This window comes from Lipotes vexillifer, unplaced genomic scaffold, assembly GCF_000442215.2.
Source record: "Lipotes vexillifer unplaced genomic scaffold, Lipotes_vexillifer_v1.1 scaffold440, whole genome shotgun sequence".
NCBI lineage: Eukaryota > Metazoa > Chordata > Mammalia > Artiodactyla > Lipotidae > Lipotes > Lipotes vexillifer.
In genome coordinates, this window is record NW_006778543.1 from 5,127,604 (window position 1) to 5,153,153 (window position 25,550).

At 36.7% G+C, this 25,550-nt stretch overlaps 1 protein-coding gene across 4 annotated transcripts in view; it reads left to right on the forward strand.

The window, feature by feature from the left end:
* Positions 1 to 25,550, forward strand: part of TRPS1 (transcriptional repressor GATA binding 1) — a 260,828-nt gene that overhangs the window by 77,596 nt on the left and 157,682 nt on the right. For all 4 annotated transcript variants that reach the window (XM_007451683.1, XM_007451684.1, XM_007451686.1 and 1 more), the window contains one exon: positions 3,008 to 3,611. In XM_007451683.1, the coding sequence (XP_007451745.1) occupies positions 3,008 to 3,611 (604 nt within the window). The remainder of the gene's footprint in view (positions 1 to 3,007; positions 3,612 to 25,550) is intronic.

Sequence of the window (25,550 nt, forward strand, 5' to 3'; positions counted from 1 at the left end):
GGCCTCTCCCTTCGCGGAGCACAGGCTACGGACGCGCAGGCTCAGCGGCCATGGCTCACGGGCCCAGCCGCCGGAACCCACGTCCCCCGCATCGGCAGGCAGACTCCCAACCACTGCGCCACCAGGGAAGCCCCACACTTCTTCTCTTGTATGTTGAAACTTTTTCCTCGTTGCCCTAGAATTAATTGTCTTTATTTCTTGAAATAACGTCACTGTAATTCTTGGGAATGTTTGTTCTTTGGAATTTTTTTGTACTTTGGTAGAAGTAGCAGTGGCCATTTATAGTCTTAATTGACGGGCAGGGATCCCATCACAGTTTTCAAGCAGAGACTCCACCAAGTCAGGGAAACCATAAACTCTGCCACAGTGGGTAGTGAGCTCATTAGAACTGTCTTGGGGTGAAGGTCAATCAGAGCTTGTGAATGTGCTTCCTGAAGGTTGTTTGTTTATGTTTAACTTTCATGACTGAATAGATTATGTGGTATATCTTCAGTAGGGTATATTTCCTGAGTATGTTTTGAGCTCTGACCATTCTGATAAATCCATTTTCATCTATCTCATCGAGCTTCATAAAAGCTAAGCTAACAATTTGGGGGTACAATTTTTGAGTTTAGGGGTTTATCCTCCATTGTTTCATATTCAAATATAGTTATGGTAGGAAGGTTCTCCGAATGAGGTTCCCAGAGGTTCTAGGTTCTATACTTTGAGTCTTGCCTATTGTCCTCTGTGATCTTAATTCCATTTTGGGTTTTCTGGCCTTGACTTTGGTGGCAAGATTCTTACTCGTCATCCTGTATATTCTCTCCATAAGAGTTAGGCTTCTTTCACTTGAGAAAAATTCATTTTAATATTTTTATGGTCAATTCATCATCAAATTATTTTTCATTTATTGTATTTCCTTTTATCTTTCCTACTTCGTGAAGAAAAGTAGGACAAAAGATTGAAAACAACCTCCTGTAAAAAGTAGAAGTTAAATATCCATATTTATTCAACCAAATGTAAGCTGTTAATCACAAGAAGATAATCATGTACCACATTAAGTACTCTCCACAAATATTGGCTGAGATTTTGTTGCATGTCTTAATACCTTTGAATTTTGCTTCCATAAAATAGGAACGTGCTTTTGGATTTTCAGCCATCAGGTCTCGGAATGAAGTCATCCAGTAGAGAAACTTTTACACTCCCAAAGTGATTAAAGCACATATTTAACTATGCTACTCCTCTGCCTATAAGCTTGCAGTTGCTTCCCTTTCCCTTTGAAGATACCTACCTCCTTGCCGTGGTCCACGAAGCTCTAGGTGAACCTCGGCTTGTTGATTATTATGCTTCCTCTTATTTATTCCTCTCAAGCATCAGTGGCCTCTTTCAGTATCTCAGGCTTGCTAGAATGTACTGCCCTTTCCCCTCCCTCCTCCTCCAACAAGGATAGCTCCTTTCCATCCTTTGCTTTGATAAATCGCCCTCAGAAAGGCCTTCCTGAGGACCTTAAGCAGCCCTTCCACCCGCTTACCATCCCATCCATTCCATTCTTAGCATATATTACTCTTTGTCCTTACATGTTTATTTAGAGACTAACGTGAAGCTTGTCATTCCTGACTAGACTCTAAACACCAGGTGAACAAGGACTATGTGCCTTGTATTCACCAGTGTGTACCCAGTGCCTGGCAAAGTAATATTGTGATGATTATCTACAGATTACATATAGGGGTACCTACTTTGCAGCAGCTTTTTTTTTTTTTTTGCGGTACACGGGCCTCTCACCATTGTGGCCTCTCCCGTTGCGGAGCACAGGCTCCGGACGCGCAGGCTCAGCGGCCATGGCTCACGGGCCCAGCCGCTCCGCGGCATGTGGGATCTTCCCGGACTGGGGCACGAACCCGTGTCCCCTGCATCGGCAGGCGGTCTCTCAACCACTGCGCCACCAGGGAAGCCCCTGCAGTAGCTTTAAGTAACAGCTCTCAAAACTTATTTTGTTATTTTAAGTTGTAACTCCTAACACATTATATCGTGGAGTAGCAAGTGTTTCACATGGTTATTTAATTAGAAAGCCATGCGAGGTTTTTACAGTTAAAGAATATATGCCTTATTCCCAGTTATTTGTGTACCTTTCCGGTATGCCTTTTAGGATACAGTGCCTCTGTTCTTCTTTGTTAATCAAACATTTTTCTTAATTTAACAGTTACCGTTCTGTCTTTAACAGCAGGAGATGCTATGAAATCCAACAATAAGGTCTCCTTGTTTTATGCCTTATAAAAAGAAAGCACACACATAAACATACATTCACACACACTCTTTTAATGAATATATCTGTACAGCGCCTATCATGCTGCTTGGTAACCAACAGACATTCAATTTGTTGAATGTTCATAAGTCCTTACAGGTAGAAAAAATTTGTCTTAAAAAACTTGAGCTTCTGGTATATTTTATTTACTAGATTATGTAGCTCAGTCAACCACATTTCATTGATTAAATGGATTTAAATTTTATGATAGAAAAGAACATTGTAATCAGTTGGGTAGAATTTATTTTAATATATGTAAAAGCTGTATAGAGCACTTCAGCACTAGCAGTGTATATATATTTATAGTGAAAAATATCCCAGTTTAGTTTAAATAAGTGGAAAGAGAAAAGTCAATTGATGAAATCAGGTGTAAAAATTTATGAATATCTATTAAATAATATAGACTTGATGATTATCCGGTCACAGTAAAATGAACAGAGCAGGTCCTTCAATAATAAAGCAAATCAACCAGTTTTAAATGTGACTCGTCTGGAGTGTGTGTGCATAAGTGTGTCTGTGTGTGCAGATACCTGTTATTGCTAATATAACAAACGGGAATATTGCATTCCTCACCTAGAACGGAAGATGCCAGTTTCTGGGTATTGAGAATATTGTATTGCATTCTACCTATTACATTACAGGAGGTAAAAATTCAGGTGCTTGAAGACTATTTTTTAAAGCCCTTCTGAATGCTAGATTTCGAGTAATGGTTTTCTTCTTCTGCAGGAGAGCACACAGCTGCTACAAATGCCGTCAATGCAGTTTTACAGCTGCCGAGACTCAGTCACTACTGGAGCACTTCAACACTGTTCACTGCCAGGAACAGGACAGCACTACAGCCAACGGCGAAGAGGACGGGCATGCCGTATCCACCATCAAGGAGGAGCCCAAGATTGACCTCAAGGTCTACAGTCTGCTCAATCCAGACTCTAAAATGGGAGAGCCGGTTGCTGAGAGTGTGGTGAAGAGGGAGAAGCTCGAAGAGAAGGACGGGCTGAAAGAAAAAGCTTGGGCTGAGAGTTCAAGTGATGACCTTCGCACCGTGACTTGGAGAGGGGCGGACCTCCTACGGGGCAGTCCATCCTATACGCAAGCAAGCCTGGGGCTTCTGACCGCTGTGTCCGGCCCCCAAGAGCAGACAAAGACTTTAAGGGATAGCCCCAACGTAGAGGCTGCCCACCTGGCGCGCCCTATTTATGGCTTGGCTGTGGAGACCAAGGGCTTCCTGCAGGGGGTGCCTGCAGGCGGAGAGAAGGCTGGCGCCCTCACCCAGCAGTATCCTGCGTCCGGAGAAAACAAGTCCAAGGATGAATCCCAGTCCCTGTTACGGGTAGGAAGGTTTAATTTTTTAAAATAATTCCTATATCTTGAAGGGAAAATGGGGAGAACGTACATTCTCTGGAGTTAGCATCATGACTTACCAAGTGTAACTAAATGATGTGTATCTGTCTGGGGATGTATACTTAATAAGGCCAAAGTGGTAGAAAGCAGCTCACGTGTGTTTGTGTGTACTCTACACACACTTGATCGAGTGGGTAGAAGTCACTTGTTTGTCACTACTCTCAGCTCCGATTGAATGTTTGTTAATCATTCCTGGTGATTATGCGAAATGATGAGGCCGGTTTTGGAGAAGGGAGGCTCGGAATCCCAGAAGGATGCACGTTTGTTACATTAAAATAATGAAATGGCTTTTAAATTTTAAGGTGGTGTGACACAGTCTATGGTTAATAAGGAAATTAGCAGAGATTTAAATCGCTAAGAATGCAAAGCCCTGAGTGAGACGTTAATACAGAAATGTAGTGTTTTTAAAACTCACAGCGTAATTATGTACAAACGACAATGCTTGTTGTTTTGTTGCCAAGAGGAGGGGAAAAATGAGACAGACTTAAGTGTGAATGGTGTGAAGAGCATCCGAAGAAGAGAACCATGGATTTTACATTATCGGGCTCCTGTAGGGAGGACACAGTCCTGCGTGAAAAAGAAACTAAACAAAAGCTCTGTAAGATAAGATCCTTGCTCACTCTCTTCACGCTGTGTAGACTGTGAATTGTTAAGAAATATTTTAGATTTTGAAAATTCAGGAGCTCCCAGTTGAGTGACGACGCCACTTCAACATCTCACCTTGACTTTGAGAAATTTTGAGCTTTCCGGTTGATTTCAAAGCTTTGTTCCTGCATGAAAGGTAGGATCAGAAACCAGTTAACCTTTACAAAAGAGCTGGTTAGGAAATACAGTTCAGCCAGCCCAGTGCTTTGACCTGGAGGTTAGAGACCACCGAGTTCTCTCTGGATGTATTCTGGGGAGAAAAATTACTCTTGCCAATGTCGGCTTGGCTACTCTGCTCTCATATCGTGTAGATTCTCTGAGGCTTATCTGTGCTTCTCTGGCTTTCTCTAGTGGAGTTGAGAAACTCCCCTTGGAGGAGCACAGTTAATTATAAAAGTTGTTACCTTTCCCATCCGCAGTCATGCCCTGGAGCTAAGAGAAGGGCTTGAATGCAGAAGAGGAGATGCCTCCTTGTACACTGAGAAACAAAGAATCCTTCCTGCCCGGAAGGAGCAAGTTTATCATAAATAACTTTGGAAAGAAGAGAAATAGTTCCTGTGCTTTTCAAGTGAGTGTTCAATTCAGGGAGCTTCTTTCATATATTATGCATTTTTATCATTGTGAATGCTCATCATTTTCTTAGCATATGAGGACTCTTCTGGTCTCAAGTGGCTCTTATGGTTTCTGGTTATAAGGCAGGAATGACGTGTCCTAGGATTTTTAAATTTCATGTTGCATCTTGAGAGCGTGGTGGAATTGATTTCCTTACATCTGTATCACTAGAACTCTCCACTTTTTTTTTTTTTTTTTCCATTTAAAACTGTTTTCATCCGTGACATCTTCATCTGATACCAAATTGTGTGACTCTTTTAGACTGTTTCTGGAATGTTACCTTTCCTGCCACCGTTTGTAAACACTAAGAATTTGCAAGGAGCAGTCATTTATGAAGCAGTGCAATCTAAAACCTGAGCAGGATAGTTCTATTCTTTAAGCAGCCTGAGGATGATAATACTTTTCTAAAAAAAATTGTTTTTCTCAATTCCTCCACTTCCTTAATTCCCTGACTTCAACTTCCTGTTGCATCATTTCAACTGTCTTTTCAGTTCCTCCACATTAGCTGCTGAAGTAGGAAATCTTCAGCAAGAGGCTACTTAACTGTGCTCTACAGTGAATATCAGATTCCTAACTGTAGGATTTGTGATACTTAAAGGCCATCGTCTACTAAGTTTTGAGAGCTGACGAGAAAGTCTCTCTCTCTCTATATATATGTATATATATATATAACGTATTTTAAAGTGGCCTGGATCTTTCTTCTGTGATTTTAGTAAAATTTGATCTTTAAAATTTATATTTTCATTGCATTTGAATAGTGCTTTTGGAAATCACCCATTTTATTGGACATTTGTGATAAGGAGGTATAGCTGATTTGATTTATTGTGAAATATTGGGTCGGCCAAAATGTTCATTTGGTTAGTGAATACGCCGTTCAGTAAAGTTCTTGGTGAAATGAAAAAATGTGGCTTTTATTTTTACTGAAAATCTAACGAACTTTTTGGCCGACCCAATATTTAGTATATTAACTGAATTGAAAAGTTTTAGTTTACACGTCTTGCTGATCAGCTTTTTAAGATACTTGAGAGAATTGAGAGCCCATTCTGATTGTGAATTTGACAAGAATTCTGTTTTGGTGAATTCTGATGGTGAATTTGACAAGAATTCTGTTTTGGTGAATTCTGGTTGTGAATTTGACAAGAAATCTACTTTGGTGGTAGAAATTGGTATTGCTAAGTTATCATGGCAAACACATACTTCTCATTCCTTGCTCTGCCATCGGTCAGGGGAAACCCAAAAGAATATTGCCATCATATTTACTAAGGCAAAACCAAAGTACTTTAATTTTGTAATTTTAGAGGTCTAGTTAGTAACAAAGGTGTCCTGTAAAAATTTATAAGTACACAAGTGAAATATGCACATACAATTTCCATGTTTTAAATGAAGAAACAGGGGTCTGTGTAAGTATGTATCTACAGAATGTAATATTCATGTTTGAGTTTAAATAGTAGGATGGAACTTGAAATTAACTTGCTGTTTGGTATGTTTGTTTTGAAATAGTAAAAGCAATGTAAGAAATGGAAAATAGGTTTTAAAAGCGATTTTTTAATTAGAGCATCCAATAAAGCATTAATAGGACAAATGTAAATACATTTATACATGTAGTTTCTAATACTAAAAGTAAAAACTTGACTATCATCTTTGACTGCTGGGCAGAGTGATATTCAAGAATTAAGTGCGGAAAATGTGTCCAACAGAAAATGTTAATTTAAAATAGTTTAACACTATGTTGCTAAATAATGGAAACATTTAAAGAGTATGCTGAGTGGAGTTAGGGCCATGTCACAATGCACATCATTAAAATATCACTTTCAGAATATTAGCCTTTCTGTTACATGTTTCTAACTGGTTGTAGTTATGAAATTCTGCTGCACTCAAAGTGAGGAAGGAAATATAAGAATCACAGAGAAGAGCTCAAGTTTCAAAATATTCATTAGTTTTCTTCACTTCTTTCTTTTCTTTTTCTTTTTTTTTTTTTCCCTTAGGTCAGTTGTTTGGCTTTTAGTTTTACATTCAGTGGCAGCTCATTTATGTGTATTTTCATTGGGTGAATGCCTTTAGACTTCCCTTGTTACTAGTATGGAATTGATCTTGTTATAAAAAATTCTAAATTGTGTATGTGACCTGTGTTGATCATTGTGCTTTGAGTATGGCAGGGAGCACATTAACATAAGCTTCATCTTGTAAATTGCTTTATGAAAATCAGGGTTTTGTGTGCACTAACAGTATTTCTGTAAAATCATGTTTTTTCTTTTTATGAGTAGAAAGAAATATTAGCCCCTTTAGATGCTTTGCTAGAAATAGTCCAAGTTTATATGTAAAGTTTAATTGTTCCTCTTTTAAAACTTCTAGAATAGATCTTATGAAACATGAATAAGCTCCTGAAAATGTTTTGCAAACGCAGCATTTAAGTTTGGCTCCAGGAAGAGGTTAACGTCTTTAATACCGTCTTGCTAAAAGCAAAAGTTAATTGGTTTTTTATATTCAAATAGATGTTCCTTTCTCATTTTAAACTAAACAGTGTAGTATAGTCAGAACTCAGTGTAGTCGGGTGCTCTTTCCTGATCAGCTTCTTGTATAATTTTTATTTTAACAAAGGTGTTTATTTATTTAATTATTTGGTAGCTTCTTATGCAGATGTAACTGTGTTCGTTTTATTATTTCCTGGTTGAGGAATTCTAGGTTTCATTCTTGTAATTAACGTTTTAGATTGGATTTTATAACACAGAAAGCTATGTCTTTTAACTGATAACCATATTAAAAGGAAGCAAACACCTGTTATTAAATTTCACAAAGATTTTGCCAATATCACATGCATTTTTTTTCCGTTTCTCAGTGAAACTCAGAAGTATAATTGTTTAGTTGGCAAATCTTTACTTATGTAATAAACTTCTGCGTGTCGTGTCAGGACAGAACGTCACAGTCAGATAACTCGTAGGCTCTAATTCTTCCACCAGTTCAGATGCCCTAGTTATCAGTCCACTTTCCACATGCACCTAGGGGAAAAATAAATCTCTTTGTGATTGATTTCAGTGTAAATTTATTTACGGATTTGTCCGTTTTAACATGTACATTTTGCACTGCCTGGTTTTGGCAGCGATGTCTGGCCATGGGCTGTGGAGTTGAGTTTCAGGTTCTTGGAGTTGAGATCCGAGTTGAGCCATTGGCTCAGAGAAAGGGCCTCCCAGGATCCCGTTCATTTGTCTGCTAGAGGGGATCATGATGCCAGCCATCCTCCCAGGAGTGCTGCGCAGCTTAGTTAATTAATGTTTGTCGGGCCATTTGAGATCGTCAGATGCAGGGTTCTAGATAAGTGCAAAGTAGTATGATTATTTGTTCGTTTTGTAAATGTGATACCAAGACAGTACAAAGCAGATGTTATTTCTCCCTTTCTTCAGCGGCGTTAAATTTATAGTTTAAAGATTGTTGATACCGGACAGTCTATTGAGATGCAAAAATGTTCTTTTGGGGACAGTCCACTGGCAGTCAAAGAGACGTTTAAACAAGCGACAGTGTTGAATGCCTTTACAACCATTGACAGAAGACCGCAGGAACTTTTTTTTAACTAAAGATGATCTCAGGTGAAAAGTCTGATATTTATTGTTTTGCTTCATGTTTAATGAAAATAAAAGCAGCTATCATCTAGGTACTGTTGTCTAAACATAGTGTTTACATACATAACCATTTTCCTGACCCCATTTGAATGTTTTTATATTTGCATATATTGAATACCAAAGAGAAAAGTCTATACCAGGAAAAATAGGAAGCATACACCTCCCTAATCATTAGCTATGAAATAGTAGTTTTTAGGCCTTGCTTGTAAAGTTTCTCTTTAGGTAGCCGCTGACAGTTATTTTGCCTAAGAATAAAATGTTGAAAACCATTTACTGTACCCAGAGATTAACAATCCTTGTATATCTCTGTGCTTCTGCCCTAGATAGATGCATTTCTATTGTCACCTATTAGAAAAGGGTATGGTTTAAATTCAAATATATAATAAATTTATTTTAAAAATAACAATTATTCAACCTCTTAGTTATGTTTAATAGTGAACATGACAATTTTAATTTTTATTAAATAAAATCTAAGTAGCTTTTTTTTTTTCCTTTATTGGTTATTCATCTTTTATATTGATATACCCATATTTGACAATAGATCACTACTAAAATCAATTTGATACATATATGTTTGACTAATGGGATTTTCTATTATTCTGATTTCTTTCTTTTAAGTCAACTCCCCTGGCTAAAGTATTTTTTAAAAGCACTTTTTTTTTTTTTTTTTTCTTTTTTTGTAACCTAGGCTTTTTGTGAAGTCTGGCATAGTTCTGCTGGCCCAGGTTTCTAAGGCAGGGGAAGCAGATGTATCTTTTAGTGAATTGGGCTGTAAGTTTGTAGTCCCTGTGAAATGGTATCCTTCAGCACGGTATCTGTTAATTATTTCCTGTATAACTATCTTTTGCTTGGCTTCCTTTTTTTCACGGACGGCATGAGTCAGAAGATAACAGGGCCCAAGAAGGACCCTATTGTTGAGTGTTCTTAGATGTTGGAAGTGAAGAGTATACAGAAGGTGGCCCAAGTTTCAGGAGCACAGATGCAGAATGATTCAAAAGTGTGTCAGCCATGAGCTGCACAGCCTCGATGTGAATCTAGTATTTTTCTGGCAAAGTCCAGTCTGATGGGTGGATTTAACAGAAGTGTTCATTACCTAAAATCCAGGAAAAATTTTTACCTTGGATTTCTGTGTTTGGTATTTGCTCCCACCAAAAAAGTGAATGTTGTTTCCATTGTCATATTCTTTTACTCTCCCTTCCCTTTGACTCTGTTAGTGAACTTTCATTAAGTGTTTATAGACAAGGACATTGATTACTAAGATGGTCTACCAATAAACTCAAGGAGGCTTGGCAAGTAGGATACTGCCGCGTGTGGTTGTGCTACTAGTTCAAGGAGATGCAGATAGTTTCAGTGAGGCTCCAAGAACCCTATTTCCTTCATTTTGGCGAAGTAACATTCTCATTTATAGATGTTTATAATTAACTATAATTTACAAGTAAAACAGAATCGGGGTTATGACGTCATTTTGGGAAAAACCCACAATACTTTATCTTACGGCATATTTTTTGTGTTGTTATCAGTGATTAGGAGTAAGGCAAAGGAATCTTACTTTCGTTTTGTTTTTGTAAGTACAGGACATTTGTGATGTGATCAATTGAGTGGTATCATCTCTCATGTTAGGATGATCAAATAGCTCTCGCACATAACTTTACATGTTAACTTGCCTTTTTAAAAAAAGTTTCTCAATTTCTAAGATTTAATTTGGGCATATTAATTATGAAAGCGATGAACCATTTCATGCCCTGGAAGTTTACCTATCTGTAACATCATGATTAATCAGAAAAAACTAAGGATATACAGATATATTTCTAAAAGGCAGAATACACTGTATAATATTTAAATGAGAAAATCCGACTGATAATAAATGGTGTCCCATGTCCAAGTCACTGTCATCGAAGTGGGTCATTTTTAAGATACAAAATAAATTCACTCATAAATAATGCTTAGAGAAAAATATCCTAGAAATACATAATTAAGGAGAGCTGTTAAACTAAATTGACTTATTTAATGATGACTGCAGATAATCAAGGAAAAAGCAAATGATAATCTTTAAGAGCTATTTCTTATGTGTATGAAATATGACAGATATCCAATAGCCAGATAATGGTATGACATGCTTCCCTTATATTATGTTTGCCGCACAGTTTGTTTTCTAGAGGAATTTATTTCCAAGTACGACCTATGCTCTTATGCAGGGTTGAGTCATGTTTCTTAAGGGAAAGCAGTCAACTCAGATAGGCTTACCTTTTTTAGGGGAGAACTCTCTTTCCTTGTTTTCCTTTTGCCTCCATGGATGATGTTTTTACTACCCTTCACAATTTCTCAACCCAGTTTTTGCCTTCATTGGATGTCTGTTGGATGTGGTGGGGTAATAGTGTGGGTTTTGAGGGAATATAAGAGAGAACTTGATTTTTCTCTTTAAAATATGGAATTTAATGATCTTTAGTTTTATTTGTCGCTGAAATATTTACATTGATTCCATTAGAAAGTATTTTTCTTTCATAGGATTTTCAGGATGTCAGATAGAATAGTCTTTATTATTTCTTAATAACGTTAAAAAGACAGGGGAAAGAATACTTTCTCAATTAACATTGAGTTTGTGATTGCTATAGGCTAAAAATACAGAATCTCAAGCCATTATTTTTATTTATTTATTTATTTTCGGCTGTGTTGGGTCTCCGTTGCTGCGCATGGGTTTTCTCTAGTTGCAGCGAGCGGGGGCTACTCTTTGTCGCGGTGCGCGGGCTTCTCATTGCGGTGGCTTCTTTTGTTGCGGAGAACGGGCTCTAGGTGCACGGCTTCAGTAGTTGTGGCACGCGGGCTCTAGAGTGCAAGCTCAGTACTTGTGGTGCACAGGCTTAGTTGCACCGTGACATGTGGGATCTTCCCGGGCTAGGGCTTGAACCCGTGTCCCCTGCATTGGCAGGCGGATTCTTAACCACTGTGCCACCAGGGAAGCCCTGTCAGGCCATTCTTACCCCGTTAATGACACTTATGAAAACATGCCCTGATGTCATTTATATGCACAAGTTAGGTCAGATTTATATATGGGAATCTAAACATTTACAAATACTACATTTGAGAGAGCTATTTGCTTTACTTAAAAATAATCATTTGCTTTAAAAAAAAAAACCCAGAACCTCAGCATGGGACTCTTAAAGTTTCTTCCCTGATACTTTGAAAAATGAAAATGTTTTTATCTACTTATAACTTTTTAGGAGCTTTTACCTGTTTTGCAAAGCATGCTACAGTTGAAGCAGTGTTGGTCATATTTTAGAAGATGCACATGTTTGGCTAATCTAATTCTTCTTAATCTCAGGAATTTTCAACCTAAGCTTTTCTTGATAATTCAGGAAAATCCATTACTTTGCCTGAATCATATAACTGATTCAAAGAAGTTTGGAGGTTTTTAAAATGTAGACTGTCGTGATGGGCAGTCTATGGTCTACAAATGAACTATCCACTTAATATGCCTCTCAAAACTTTATGCTATGATAATATATCTCATGTAGGATTTTTTAAAAAATCAAATCAAAATTTAGAGCTTACCTCAGATTCACATATGATTTAAATATTTTTCAAGACTCCAAAATATATCTGAATTATTCTTTAGTAGTGTGCCCAGCCCTTTGAGGTTACAGCTGGGTTTAGAGGTGGGTGTGTTCCACCTTTAATGGAGTGTCTCTGGTTGTGATTCAGGCTTGACAGGATTGTATTTTCCAGTAAAATTATATTTTAAGTTTTCTTTTTACTCTTCCCTTGTGATGTAGTGGAAAGAGTACTGGATTGGAGGAAAAGAGGCTTTGTGTTCTAGACTCACTTTGTGACTAACTGGCCATGTGGATGAGTCACTCAGTCCTTATGTCCTGTTTCCTTCTTTGGAAAATTATGGAGATGGAAGCATACAATTGCTCAGATCTCTTTAAAATTGCAAACTCTGGGGCCAAGCAAATTTTCTATAAAACCTTAAACATTTAGGTCTGTGAATTGATACCCGAGGCAACTTTAAGACAAATATCTTCTATTGTGGACTTAGTGATGCTAGTGTCCAAAGAGATGTCATGTATTTATGTCCAAGTTCCTAAGTTAGATTTCCCTCTAATGGCTAAGAATCCATAAATTATAAACAACTGTCACAATACAGTCTAAAATCTTCAACAAGGGCTTATCTTATACAAGAAAGCTCATTCTTTGAAAATACCTTTGTTTCAGAGAATCATGCTGTTAAGGGGCCACTTACGAATGCCGATAAAGGGAAGTCTACACAACGAGAAATAAAATAATTCTGGTGAGAATATGACATGTTTAAAGCCTATTTCTTCAGTTTCTTGGCATTGAGCGATGTTGCCTGTTTTTTTCACAGTCAGATGTTCAAATCGGAATTTTGGATGCAGAAACTAATTTTAGTAGGTGGGGTGCAAATTTCTTATGAGTCCATGAATAGACTCTAATCCCAGCTGTTTCATTACAATTATAAAAATAAAATTGGCTGTGAATCATTCAAACTCTATTTAATGGATGTGAATAATTCAGTTTCGCCCCACTGAAATCTTAAAACTATAAACCTATCTTAGATTCTTTGTGCTCCTTCAGAGTTAATATCTCATTATTCATATGTGAATTATTAGAAGTACTGGTGGTCATGATGAAAATGACCATATTTCCACTCAGTTCCTGTGGGTTTCAGGAGAGGAGGTGGCCTCTAGGGTGGCGTTGGTGATGAAAACAAGAAAGAAATTAGGAAGAGTCTATGAAAAGAGAAAAGGATATTGAATTAGTATTTTTTGGCATTTTCTTTCCCATTAAAATATATATGTTCATTACATACATTTTAGAAAATATAAGTAAGCAAAAAAGAAGAAAATGACTACTCAACACTTTAATCTATCCCTTTCTGGAGACACACACACACACGAAGACATGCACGTACAAACATAGACTTATGTGTTTATTATTAAATAGCCTTCAATTTCACTTTATAATAAGTTGTAAACATTTTCTCATATTAGTGTTCATTCTGCTATATCACGTTTATTGACTTCATAATGTTTCATTATGTATTGTACTAGTTGTACCAGAAAAGATGATTATTGATTCCTTGTTGTCAGACATTGAAGTTACTTCCAATTTTTGCTGTGGTAAATAGTGCTGCGTTGAATATCCTTGTAGCTAAATAATTCTGTCTTTCTTGCAATTTTAAATTGTTAGAACCGGCTTCCCTATAATCAGGTTCCTCCATGGGGTGACACAGTAGTGGAGTTTATTTTCAAGTAGTGGTCACTTTACCAGGCTATGTGTATATATACTCTTGAGAAACGGGAAAACATTTTATTGGTGAGAATTGCCTCACAGTGGTAGCTAAGAAATAGAACCCCCAACATTTTCTTTAAACGTTATTATGGGGGAAAAGTTAGTGTGAAGGTTTGAATAAGGTACATTTCTGAAGCACCAACATAGATTCAGTGAGGTATCTATTTCACTTTTACAATCGAAACATTCCTCGGTCACCTTGACATTCAAAGAGTATTTAAATAGTGTAATGTACTGAAATGAGTCTTACAAGGTAAATATATATATATAATATGTATATATATGTGTATATATATATTTAATATTTATGTATATATGTATTTAATATATAAAGGGATTTCACTGTCTCCAAAAAGATTCTTAAAGTTAATGTGTTTTGGTGCCATAAAGTTGGTGCCAGCAGCTATTTAGTGAAGTACTTGGTACACACACAAACTCTGTTTTAAACTATTTGAATTTATTTTAATTTTCTCAACGTCATTTACGTAGTTTAAGGTAAGAATGAAACTCAGGTGTTAAAAGGAAGTGTAGAAAACCATTCTAAATCCCATTTTCATTTTCTTTTTCAAGCATCTCAGTGCTGTATGCAAAGTCCTTTCAAAGACTAGAAACTATTTGTATTTATAGGTCATGAAATTTTAACAATATACCCATTTGTTGGGGGGATTTGAATGCATAATTGGTTGTATCTAAATTTAAATACATTAATACTCATCTGGGTTCAGGATTTATTTCCAAAGAACCAACATGTGTTAAACCAAACTAACCTAGACTCAGACTTGAAAGAAATAGAAGTCCAAAGCAAAAGATAACTTTGTAGAATCATTCCCTGATGTACTGGTCTCTAACTTTTCTTGCCCTATAAATAATAATTTAGCACCTACTTTGTTTCAGGAACCATGAAAGAGCCTATAAAGATTATGGACATAAGTAAATCAGGGTTCTTGCCCTCAAGTAATATACAATCATGTATAAGTGATAAGCTAAGTATACAGACAACGATAATGAAAGTGAGACTTCCATACAAGGGACAAGGAGAGGAGAGCAGTGGTCTTTGGGTGTTTAAAGAGGAACAGATCACATTCAGTTGAGTGCTTGAAAACAGTTGTCATACGTAGAGTTTTCTGAGACGATTTTTGCAAAAAAGGCTAAGCTTTCAGCAGGTGAATATGACTGCATGGAAGGCAAGCTCTGTAGAGAGAACAGTGTGAGTTTAGCTGAGGGCATTTGTAAGATATAGATGATGGGAAAGCTTGATCAAAAGGTATGTGCAGTATAGTTTGCGTAGCTAAGACCTGACACATAGGTTAGGAGAATTTCCTTAAATGCTTATTTGAAATGTTTTATTTCAGAAGGAAATAGGGAACCATCACAGGATTTAGATCAAATATATCTTGATCAAACCTTTAACAAGGTTAATATCGATCCCATTTTACATAGGATGGCTTGGAAGGGGGTGGATAGGTGGGCAGAATTGGGATAAAGGAGATTAATTAGCAGGTTAATCCCTTATCCTATGACTGATAACAAAGGCTACACTAGGATAGTGAAAATGAGAGATTATTTTTATAGATATGCTAGATGTAGAATATTCAAGAGTTAGCCAAGTTGACATGTGTGGGTGACCAAGAGGAGGGAGGTTATGATGAATGAGGCTTTAAGTTTGGATGACTGGACAAGGAGACCAATAATAGCTAACATTTGATAATCACCAACTATGGGCCAGGCTCTCCTTTCTACTTGTAATAACTCATTTAATCTTCCAAGCAACCCCATGCCATAGAGGATATCTTTAATTCCATTTTACAGAGGAAATAGAGCCTCAGAAATATTAAGTCACTTGCCCAAAGTCACCCAGCTAGTAAGTGACTGGGTCATGCTAGACCATGTCCATATAGGCTGACTTCAAAGTCCACACTTTTCTAAATTGCTTTTTGATGAATGGTAGTGCCATTAGTAGAACTCTAGCGTGAGCTTTTTTGTGAGTGTTACATAAGGTAGTCTTAACACCTACAAAGTTTGCAGGGCATTCAGATGAAAATATCTAATGGATACAAGAAATGGCAGTTGGGATGACTTCTAAATGAACCGACATTTCTTTAATAGTTGAGTTTATATTGAAAACCTAGTTTGTACAGAATATTCTAGGAGTGATATCAACATGGACAAGCTATGGACACTGATTCTTTAAACCATTTGTAAACCAGTCTGGGAGATAATATTCAGAAACATGATTATGGTATAGGGAAAGGGGTGCCAAGTGCCATGGAGTGGAACAAATAAGCTGTAGCATTTAATTTAATTTAATATTTTAGCATTTTTTATTGAAGTATAGTTGATTTACAATGTTGTGTTAGTTTCAGGTATACAGCAAGTGAGTAATTATATATGTATATTCTTTTTCAGATTCTTTTCCCTTATAGGTTTCTATAAAATATTGAATAAAGTTCCCTGTGCTATACAGTAGGTCCTTGTTGGTTATCTATTTTATATATTACATATATATATATATATACATATATATATGTATAGTATATGTATATATATAGTAGTGTGCATATGTTAATCCCAAATTTAATTTTTTTAAGAGGAGGAAATTATCTATTCTTAATTGAGCCATCAAGAAAGGCCTCCTGGAAGAGGTTGTTTAGTGGTTGGTTCAAAAAGGGTTGGGGTTTGCATAGGTGGTGATAGATGGGGCAGGAGATTCCTGGGGTGTAAGAACGAAATAAACCAACAAAAAAGAACTTTGGTGTTTGGAGAACTTGAGGAACAATCAAAGTACAAAAGTCTAAAGATAATCCAAGTCAAAGGTGAGCTATGTAACTGCAGCTTATAAAAATATCATAGTAGTTGAGTCCTGCTCTAGAGTGACAGTTACTGTTTTTGACATTTATGAGATTAAATTTAAGATCCTCTGTGTATGGAAAAATCTTTTGTTAATTGATAGGATTCAGAAATTTGCAGAAACATGCATACCTCAAGATCTTACTATTTGCACGATAAACCCAAAGGAAAGAATAAGCTTTAGAGCAGAGTTGGGTTATTTAAATCAAAGTCTGAAGGAAGAATTTAATAAAATCTTTAATTAGTGTAAATAGGCATCAGAAAGTCACTTTATATATACACAGTATATATGTAAGTTACTCTTTTATTCAAATATAAATTAAAAATAATTCTACATCGGACCATACCATACATAGTTTCAAAAGAAATATAAATGAAAAAAATTCTTGAAAACCTGTTTAAAGTGTATGCCATACATACTATACTCATTTGATTGATTCATTATATATAAGAACTATTGTATTTTGGTTTTATATATTGGTGTTCTGATTTATTCACTAATCATTTCTCTTAGCTTTGATTCCTTGGCTCATTTTGATGTCCTATTTAATGTCTTATTTAGTCATTGAGAAGAAAGAGAAATCCTTGCCTGTGATATGTCACCTGTTGTTTAATGGCTAAAAGTGTTACATATCTTAATACTGTATTACATTAAGTCATTTTAAAAGCATTGCTTTCCCTTTTGTTTAAAATTCCTACAGTCCCTGGGATATTGGTAGGGGGTTAATGGAAGTCTTGATTAAAATCTCCCAAGCTTCAAGGCTTTCAGTTCTGTAAACAATTTGGATCTGAGAGATAGGCTTATGTCTTTTTACTAGTCTATTTACTGATTTAATGTTAAGAAAAAATCATAAGTTTATTCTTTACTTTTTTGGTAATAAGTATAAATTAAAATGCATTAAAAAAACATCAACCACAGCCCATTGTGTGATGATCACAGAATTCATGGCAGTTCTTTCAAAAACTCTCTGTAGACACAGCATCATCATTTAAAAGTAAACGAGCTGTTGGGGCTTCCCTGGTGGCGCAGTGGTTGAGAGTCCGCCTGCCGATGCAGGGGACACGGGACCGTGCCCCGGTCCGGGAAGATCCTACATGCCGCGGAGCAGCTGGGTACCGTGAGCCATGGCCGCTGAGCCTGCGCGTCCGGAGCCTGTGCTCCGCAACGGGAGAGGCCACACAGTGAGAGGCCCGCGTACCGCAAAAAGAAAAAGAAAAAAAAAAAAAGTAAACGAGCTGTCTTTGGTGTGCTGATTTTCCGTTATTAAAGATAAGCCTTTTAAGTTTTATATCTAGAGTGTTTCTAAGAGATTCTTTCTACACTTGCAGGACCATGAACTCTAATCATGACTTAATCAATCTCACTTGCTTCATAATAGCTAACCAAACCATAGGTGGATAAAGGCTCTGAAATAGGTAAAAGTCATAATGAACTTGAAGTTTACACTTAGACCCACAAGCTTAGATTCATTAATTATCCATCTTTGTGACCAGCCCAAACCGCTCCTACCTTTCTATGACTAGACAGTGACTGCACAATATTCAGGTTCAGTGAGATGTCTTAACTGTTCTATATTTACCGAATCAGATGAGTTTTAAACATGGCTTTGGGTTGGGATTCACGTGGAATTGAGTTGGCACCTCTGTAGTTTCCAGTCCTTATGATTTTAATGTATGAATTTCATTGCAGTGTTGAGATTTTTGTGATATTCTCTGGACCTGAAATCGAGATGCACTGAAGTACGTATGTGTGTGCGCGCGCGTCTGAGGTTTTTCCACTGAAAGCAAGGGGTATTTGGACAAGTTTGGAGCACAACAGAGCAAAGATATTTCAGAAACAGCAAATATTGGATCTTATAATTTATCCCTTTGTGAGTTTTTCTCCCTCAATAGATTGTGAGCTCCTGAGAGAGAAGGGCTGTGCCATTTTTATGTTTCTATTTCTCCTCGGCCCCGCCATACTGCTCATCTCTTAGGAAGTCTAGAATCAGTGCATACTTAATTGAATGGAATTCTGTGAATATATATCCACTTTTTTAAAAATTGGAAAACTACCTTTTAATTTCTGTGTGAGCCTACAATACTGCTTATATAATTTTTACCATTAATTAAGTTTATAATTGCAAACATTAATATTTGAATACTCTTTTTAGGACTAAAGGATTAGGTAAGTTATTACATGCAGTTTTTTCCAGTAGCCTTTAAAGTATAAAACTATTTGGTAAGTTGTTTACTCTGGGTAAAAACATCGTAAAATTATACCAGTTTTGGTTTCACATTAAAAAAATTGAGCTTTACTGGACCATTTATAAATTTGAAGATTTTTCTGAGTTATCTGGTGAAACAGTGATTTCTCAGGGTTGACAGAGTTTTTTGATACAGGAATCTAGAGAAGCAATCTGCCAATGTGTTTCTAGGCTTAAAAGAGTTCCAGTAAAAGCTGTTTATCTTTATTTTTAATTCACTTATCCAAAATTTATTTTCTTTGTGTAAATTCTTTTTAAAATAATAACTCTAAATCCCATTTTGGTTGAAATAATCAATCTTCTGCACAGCTAATGGTTTATGGAGCATGATGCTGAACACTGCTGAATCTAAAATGTGGGAAGAAAGTTTCACTATTCTCTATGGTTCCCTCTAAGGAAGGGAAATGTTTTAGAACATTGGGTACTGGGTTCAAAATAAGAGGGAATGGGCAGTGGGACCATTTCTTCCAATAATTTTATGATCAAGTCAGAAAATCAAAGGCTTACAAGACTAGAAAATGTGATGTGAAGAAGAGAAAGATAGTCATAGATAATATTGTTCCTTGAGCCTGCAGCATCCCATTTGCTAGGGACAAACCCAGAAAGGAGAGTTCAAAAGCTTTTGTGAACTCAGGAATACATGTGTTGTTTTTACTACAAACCCCAAAACCATCAGCTTAATCTCCTTGCCCAGAAGAAATGAATAGAAGTATGGGTTTTGTCTGTGGAATTGAAATCTACAAAGTCAGGGAGCTTTGTTCTTTAAATGGAGTTCTTGTTTGTTTTCTTGACCCTTTAGGAAAGTAGTAGGGGGAGAGGAGGGAAAAGGGGTATAGCTGTAAAATGCAAAAGAAAACTGGTGAATTACCCTGTTCTTTTTGGCCCTCATGTTGTTGAATTGTACCTACACTATGGTATCCCTCTGGTACCAGATTCATTGCCTTTCAGGGTTGGAATCCATGCAGAGAGGAAGGATTCATGAAGAAATCATCAAAATCATAGTCTTTTACTGTTGTCTTGCTCTATACAGTAGGTTATTTTTGTGGGGGTGGTTTACAGAGATGTAGCTCCTTCAGTCATCGAACTGTGATGTATGTAGTAAAAGTCATTTGCAGGAAGTGAAACTCTACTTTGCTACTTTTTTTCACTCAAAGGCTAATGTCATTAGCTCTAAAACATTTGTTCATCTTTTTTATCGAGTATTTGAACTATGCCTATGGAAGACATATGGATTTAAATAGTACTTGGTTTACCATCTGCTGATAAGGGAAAGTGAGATTCTAAATCAGAGTGGCAGGAAAGTCTATTTCAGTAGAAGCTATTTTGATCTGAAATATTGTAGGCAATTTTACAGAGTATTTTAATTGGGATTATATTGACATGTGTTAGTAAAAGGAGTATATTTGCTGGTATGGTTCAACTTATATAATCATTAAATTTATATTTCAGTTGAGAGATGTGGGGCAGTGCAAAATTTTGATCCCATTAATTGTAGATTTTTTTTTCTCTAAAATAGTCATTTGTGGGAAAACCTGTCTGATTCATTCATTTTAGAGCAATGGTACGTTTTATATCTCATGCCAGAAATCAAAACATAAAACATCAACTTTTCAGACAAATTAATTAGAAATTAAAAACCACAATTTATTCTTTTAATACAGTGCTCATTTGTTGAATATTGTTATTGTAAACTGCATTTTGAAAATCCTTTTTAACCTTGGAGAGATTAGAAGAAGAAAAAGAGAGTATCTGTTTTTATGATGATAAAATGCTGAAAAGTCTATAATTGTGCCATATGTATGTTTCAGGTTAAAATTTCAAGAATGTAAAGTCATCTAGGCATTAAGAATTCTATGAAATATAGTATAATTTGAATCATATACAAGTATGTGCGTATATATGTATATGTGTATTTATATATTATACATGAGTATATAATTTTGATTAAGCCTTACACCGGGCTTATTTTTGTTAATAAGTAAAAAGTTTTCAAGTTAATCTGTCATTCTTTTATAAAGCGTGTGTCTGGCACATCACTTATGGGTGTGGTGATGCAGGGGTCAATATACACATAGTTTCTGCCTCCTGGGAGGAAGTACAGTAAAGGGTGCTTCACCGTGTCCAGAATTATGCCAAGAACCTTCATAGGCATCATCTCACTTAATTCTTTGAACAACGCTGTGATACTGAACACTTGCAACCCCATTTAAATGAAGGCACAAAGATATAGAGAAGTTGAGTAAGTTGCCCCAAAATAACATGCAGCTAGTTGAATTAAGTTTGAAGGTTATGTGGCAGAAGCCCATTGTGCGTTGGGCTCTGTGCTCAGTGCTGAGTACAAGATGAATAAGACAAGTCTTTGCCCTTGAACAAAATCTACAAGATGACAGAAACATAACAGGGTGATTTATGCAAAGCGGAAAATACAGCAGCAGAGAAGGTGGTGCTGAGTGCAGGTAGCTATCTTGGCCTGGGAGGTCCTCGAAGACATACTGGACAAGATGACACCTAAGCTGAATTTTGGTTTGTTGAATAAAGATGGAACAAGAGGCCAAGGAATCATAGCATGTGTCCGGTGCTGGAGTCATGAACTCGTATCCGAGCAGTTTATCTAGAGCAGTTCTGTGCAGTCCAGTAGGAACTCACCACACGTGGTTATGGAGCACCTGAAATGCCACTAGTCTGAACTGAAATATGCACACCAGATTCCTAAGACTAGGTATGAAAAATATCAATATTGAAGCTATCACATTACACAATTATATATATATTTTTTATTTATTTATTTGCTGTACGTGGGCCTCACTGTTGTGGCCTCTCCCGTTGCGGAGCACAGGCTCCAGACGCACAGGCTCAGCAGCCATGGCTCACGGGCCCAGCCTCTCCGTGGCATGTGGGATCTTCCCGGACCGGGGCACGAACCCACGTCCCCTGCATCGGCAGGTGGACTCTCAACCACTGAGCCACCAGGGAAGCCCCACAATTTTATATTAATTACATTTTGAAATGATAATATTTTCAATATATTAACTCCAGTAGCTATATTTAACAGGTTTGCTTTGATTCAGTGAATTTGACTCACTGATTGAACAAATCAGAGATGGTGTCTGATTTGGTGTCTTGGAAACCTTAGAATTTCTGCATATTGTTGCTTCTGTTGATATTGTTTTGTTGGTGCATTTGAGTTATTCAGTTGACAGATTTTGGATGCGTTGGCCTTATTAAAGAAACTTCTGGGCACCTCATCAGTTTATTTCCACAGGAAAATATAAGCGAGGTCCTTAAATCGTATACATAGTACATCATTTCTTAGAACTCGTTTTTTTTTTAATTTGGAAACTTTGCGTTCAGTTTCTTGCAGGTAGGTCTGTGGTTTTTAAGATATTTAAGACTATTCTTTTTTTAATCTGAAATAATTGCTGTTTTGAACTTAAGTGTTTTCTAAACATTTTTTTGCAAAAGTATATTATTTTCAAGACATGGAACCTCAGAAATTTCTGTTATACTTTGTTTGGTGCCAACTTTTTTCTCCCCTATCATGAAATTTACTACATTAGTTTTCTTTACTAAGGAGCTCATGAGGGTCTAATTGAGAACAAGATCTTACAATGTGATTGGCAAAACACAGGTCAGCACTGCAGATTCTCCCGAGAAGCTCTCCTTCCTTAGATTATGTGATGCAACTTGGTACTGAATGAACCCCATTCAGCTGACATTGCCGGGTTCCACAGCCAGGTCCCAGACACACAAGGTTTTTCTCAAAAGCAGTTATTATTTATTTTTGTAACCGTTCACTCTTAGAAAGACCACAGTTAGGTTTAGCAGAACAATATTGTCATTGATTTATTACAAACCACCCCAGAACTACTGATGGGTTAGTCATGTCCTTCTTTTTTTTAAATAGATCTTTATTGGAGTATAATTGCTTCACAATACTGTGTTAGTTTCTGTTGTACACCAAAGTGAATCAGCCATATGCATACATATATCCCCATATCCCCTCCCTCTTGAGCCTCCCTCCCACCCTCCCTATCCCGCTCCTCTAGGTCATCGCAAAGCACCGAGCTGATCTCCCTGTGCTATGCTGCTGCTTCCCACTGACTAACTATTTTACATTTGGTAGTGTATAATAAGTCGCTGCTACTCTCACTTCGCCCCAGCTTCCCCCTCCCACCCCGTGTCCTGAAGTCCGTTCTCTATGTCTACGTCTTTATTCCTGCCTTGCAACTAGGTTCATCAGTACCTTTTTTTTTTTTTTTAGGTTCCATATATATGTGTTAGCATATGGTATTTGTTATTCTCTTTCTGCCTCACTTCACTCTGTATGAAAGACTCTAGGTCCATCCATCTCACTACAAATAGCTCAATTTCATTTCTTTTTATGGCTGAGTAATATTCCATTGTAGATATACAATGCCGCATCTTCTTTATCCACTCATCTGTGAATGGACATTTAGGTTGGTTCCATGTCCTGGCTATTGTAAATAGTGCTGCAATGAACATTGTGGTACATGACTCTTTTTGAATTATGGTTTTCTCAGGGTATATGCCCAGTAGTGGGATTGCTGGGTCATATGGTAGTTCTAGTTTTAGTTTTTTAAGGAACCTCCATACTGTTTTCCATGTGGTTTTATCAATTTACATTCCCACCAACAGTGCAGGAGGGTTCCCTTTTCACCACACCCTTTCCCGCATTTTTTGTTTCTAGATTTTTTGATAATGGCCTTTCTGACCGGCATGAGGTAATACCTCATTGTAGTTTTGATTTTCATTTCTCTAATAATTAGTGATGTTGAGCATCTTTTCATGTGCCTCTTGGCCATCTGTATGTCTTCCTTGGTAAAATGTCTGTTTAGGTCTTCCACCCATTTTTTAATTGGATAATTTGTTTTTTTGATATTGCGCTCCATGAGCTGTTTGTATATTTAGGAGATTAATCCTTTGCCCGTTGTTTCATTTACAAGCATCTTCTCCCATTCTGAGGGTTGTCTTTTCATCTTGTTTATGGTTTCCTTTGCTGTGCAAAAGCTTTTAAGTTTAATTAAGTCCCATTTGTTTGTTTTTGTTTTTATTTCCATTACTCTAGGAAATGGGTCAAAAAAGATCTTGCTGTGATTTATGTCAAAGAGTGTTTCTCCTATGTTTTCCTCTAAGAGTTTTATAGTGTCTGGTCTTACATTTAGGTTTTTAATCCATTTGGAGGTTATTTTTGTGTATGATTTTAGGTAGCGTTCTAATTTCATTCTTTGACATGTAGTTGTCCAGTTTTCCCAGTACCACTTATTGAAGAGGCTGTCTTTTCTCCATTGTATGTTCTTGCCTTCTTTGTCATAAATTAGGTGACCGTATGTGCATGGGTTTATCTCTGGGCATTCTATCCTGTACCATTGATCTATATTTCTATTTTTGTGCCAGTACCATACTGTCTTCATTACTGTAGCTTTGTGGTATAGTTTGAAGTTGGGGAGCCTGATTCCTCCAGCTCTGTTTTTCTTTCTCAAGATTGCTTTGCCTATTTGGGGTCTTTTGCGTTTCTGTACAGACTGTAGAATTTTTTGTTTTAATTCTGTGAAGAATGCCATTGGTAGTTTGATAACGATTGCATTGAATCTGTAGATTGCTTTGGATAGTATAGTCATTTTCACAATATTGATTCATTCAATCCAAGAACATGATATATTTCTCCATCTGTTTATGTCATCTTTGATTTCTTTCATCAGTGTTTTATAGTTTTCTGAGTACAGGTCTTTCACCTCCTTAGGCAGGTTTATTCCTTGGTATTTTATTCTTTTTGTTGCGATGGTAAATGGGATTGTTTCCTTAATTTCTCTTTCTGATTTTTTGTTGTTGGTGTATAGGAATGCCAGAGATTTCTGTGCACTAATTTTGTATCCTGCAACCTTACCAAATTCATTGATTAGTTGTAGTAGTTTTCTGGTGCCATCTTTAGGATTTTCTTATGTATAGTATCATGTCATCTGCAAACAGTGACAGTTTTACTTCTGCTTTTCCAATTTGTATTCCTCTTATTTCTTTTTCTTCTCTGACTGCTGTGGCTAGGACTTCCAAAACTAGGATAAGAGTGGTGAGAGTGGACATCCTTGTCTTGTTCCTGATCTTAGTGAAATTGAAACCGTAATTAAAAATCTTCCAACAAACAAAAGTCCAGGACCAGATGGCTTCACAGGTGCATTCTATCAAACGTTTAGAGAAGAGCTAACACCGGTCCTTCTCAAACTCTTCCAAAAAATTGCAGAGGGAGAAACACTCTCAAATTCATTCTATGAAGCCACCATCACCCTGATACCAAAACCAGAAAAAGATACCACAAAAAAAATTTTAGACCAATATCACTGATGAACATAGATGCAAAAGCCTGAAGAAAATACTAGCAAACAGAATCCAACAACACATTAAAAGGATCATACACCATGATTGAGTGGGATTTATCCCAGGGATGCAAGGATTCTTCAATATATGCAAATCAATCAATGTGATACACCACATTAACAAATTAAGGAATAAAAACCATATGATCATCTCAATAGATGCAGAAAAAGCTTTTGACAAAATTCAACACCCATCTATGATAAA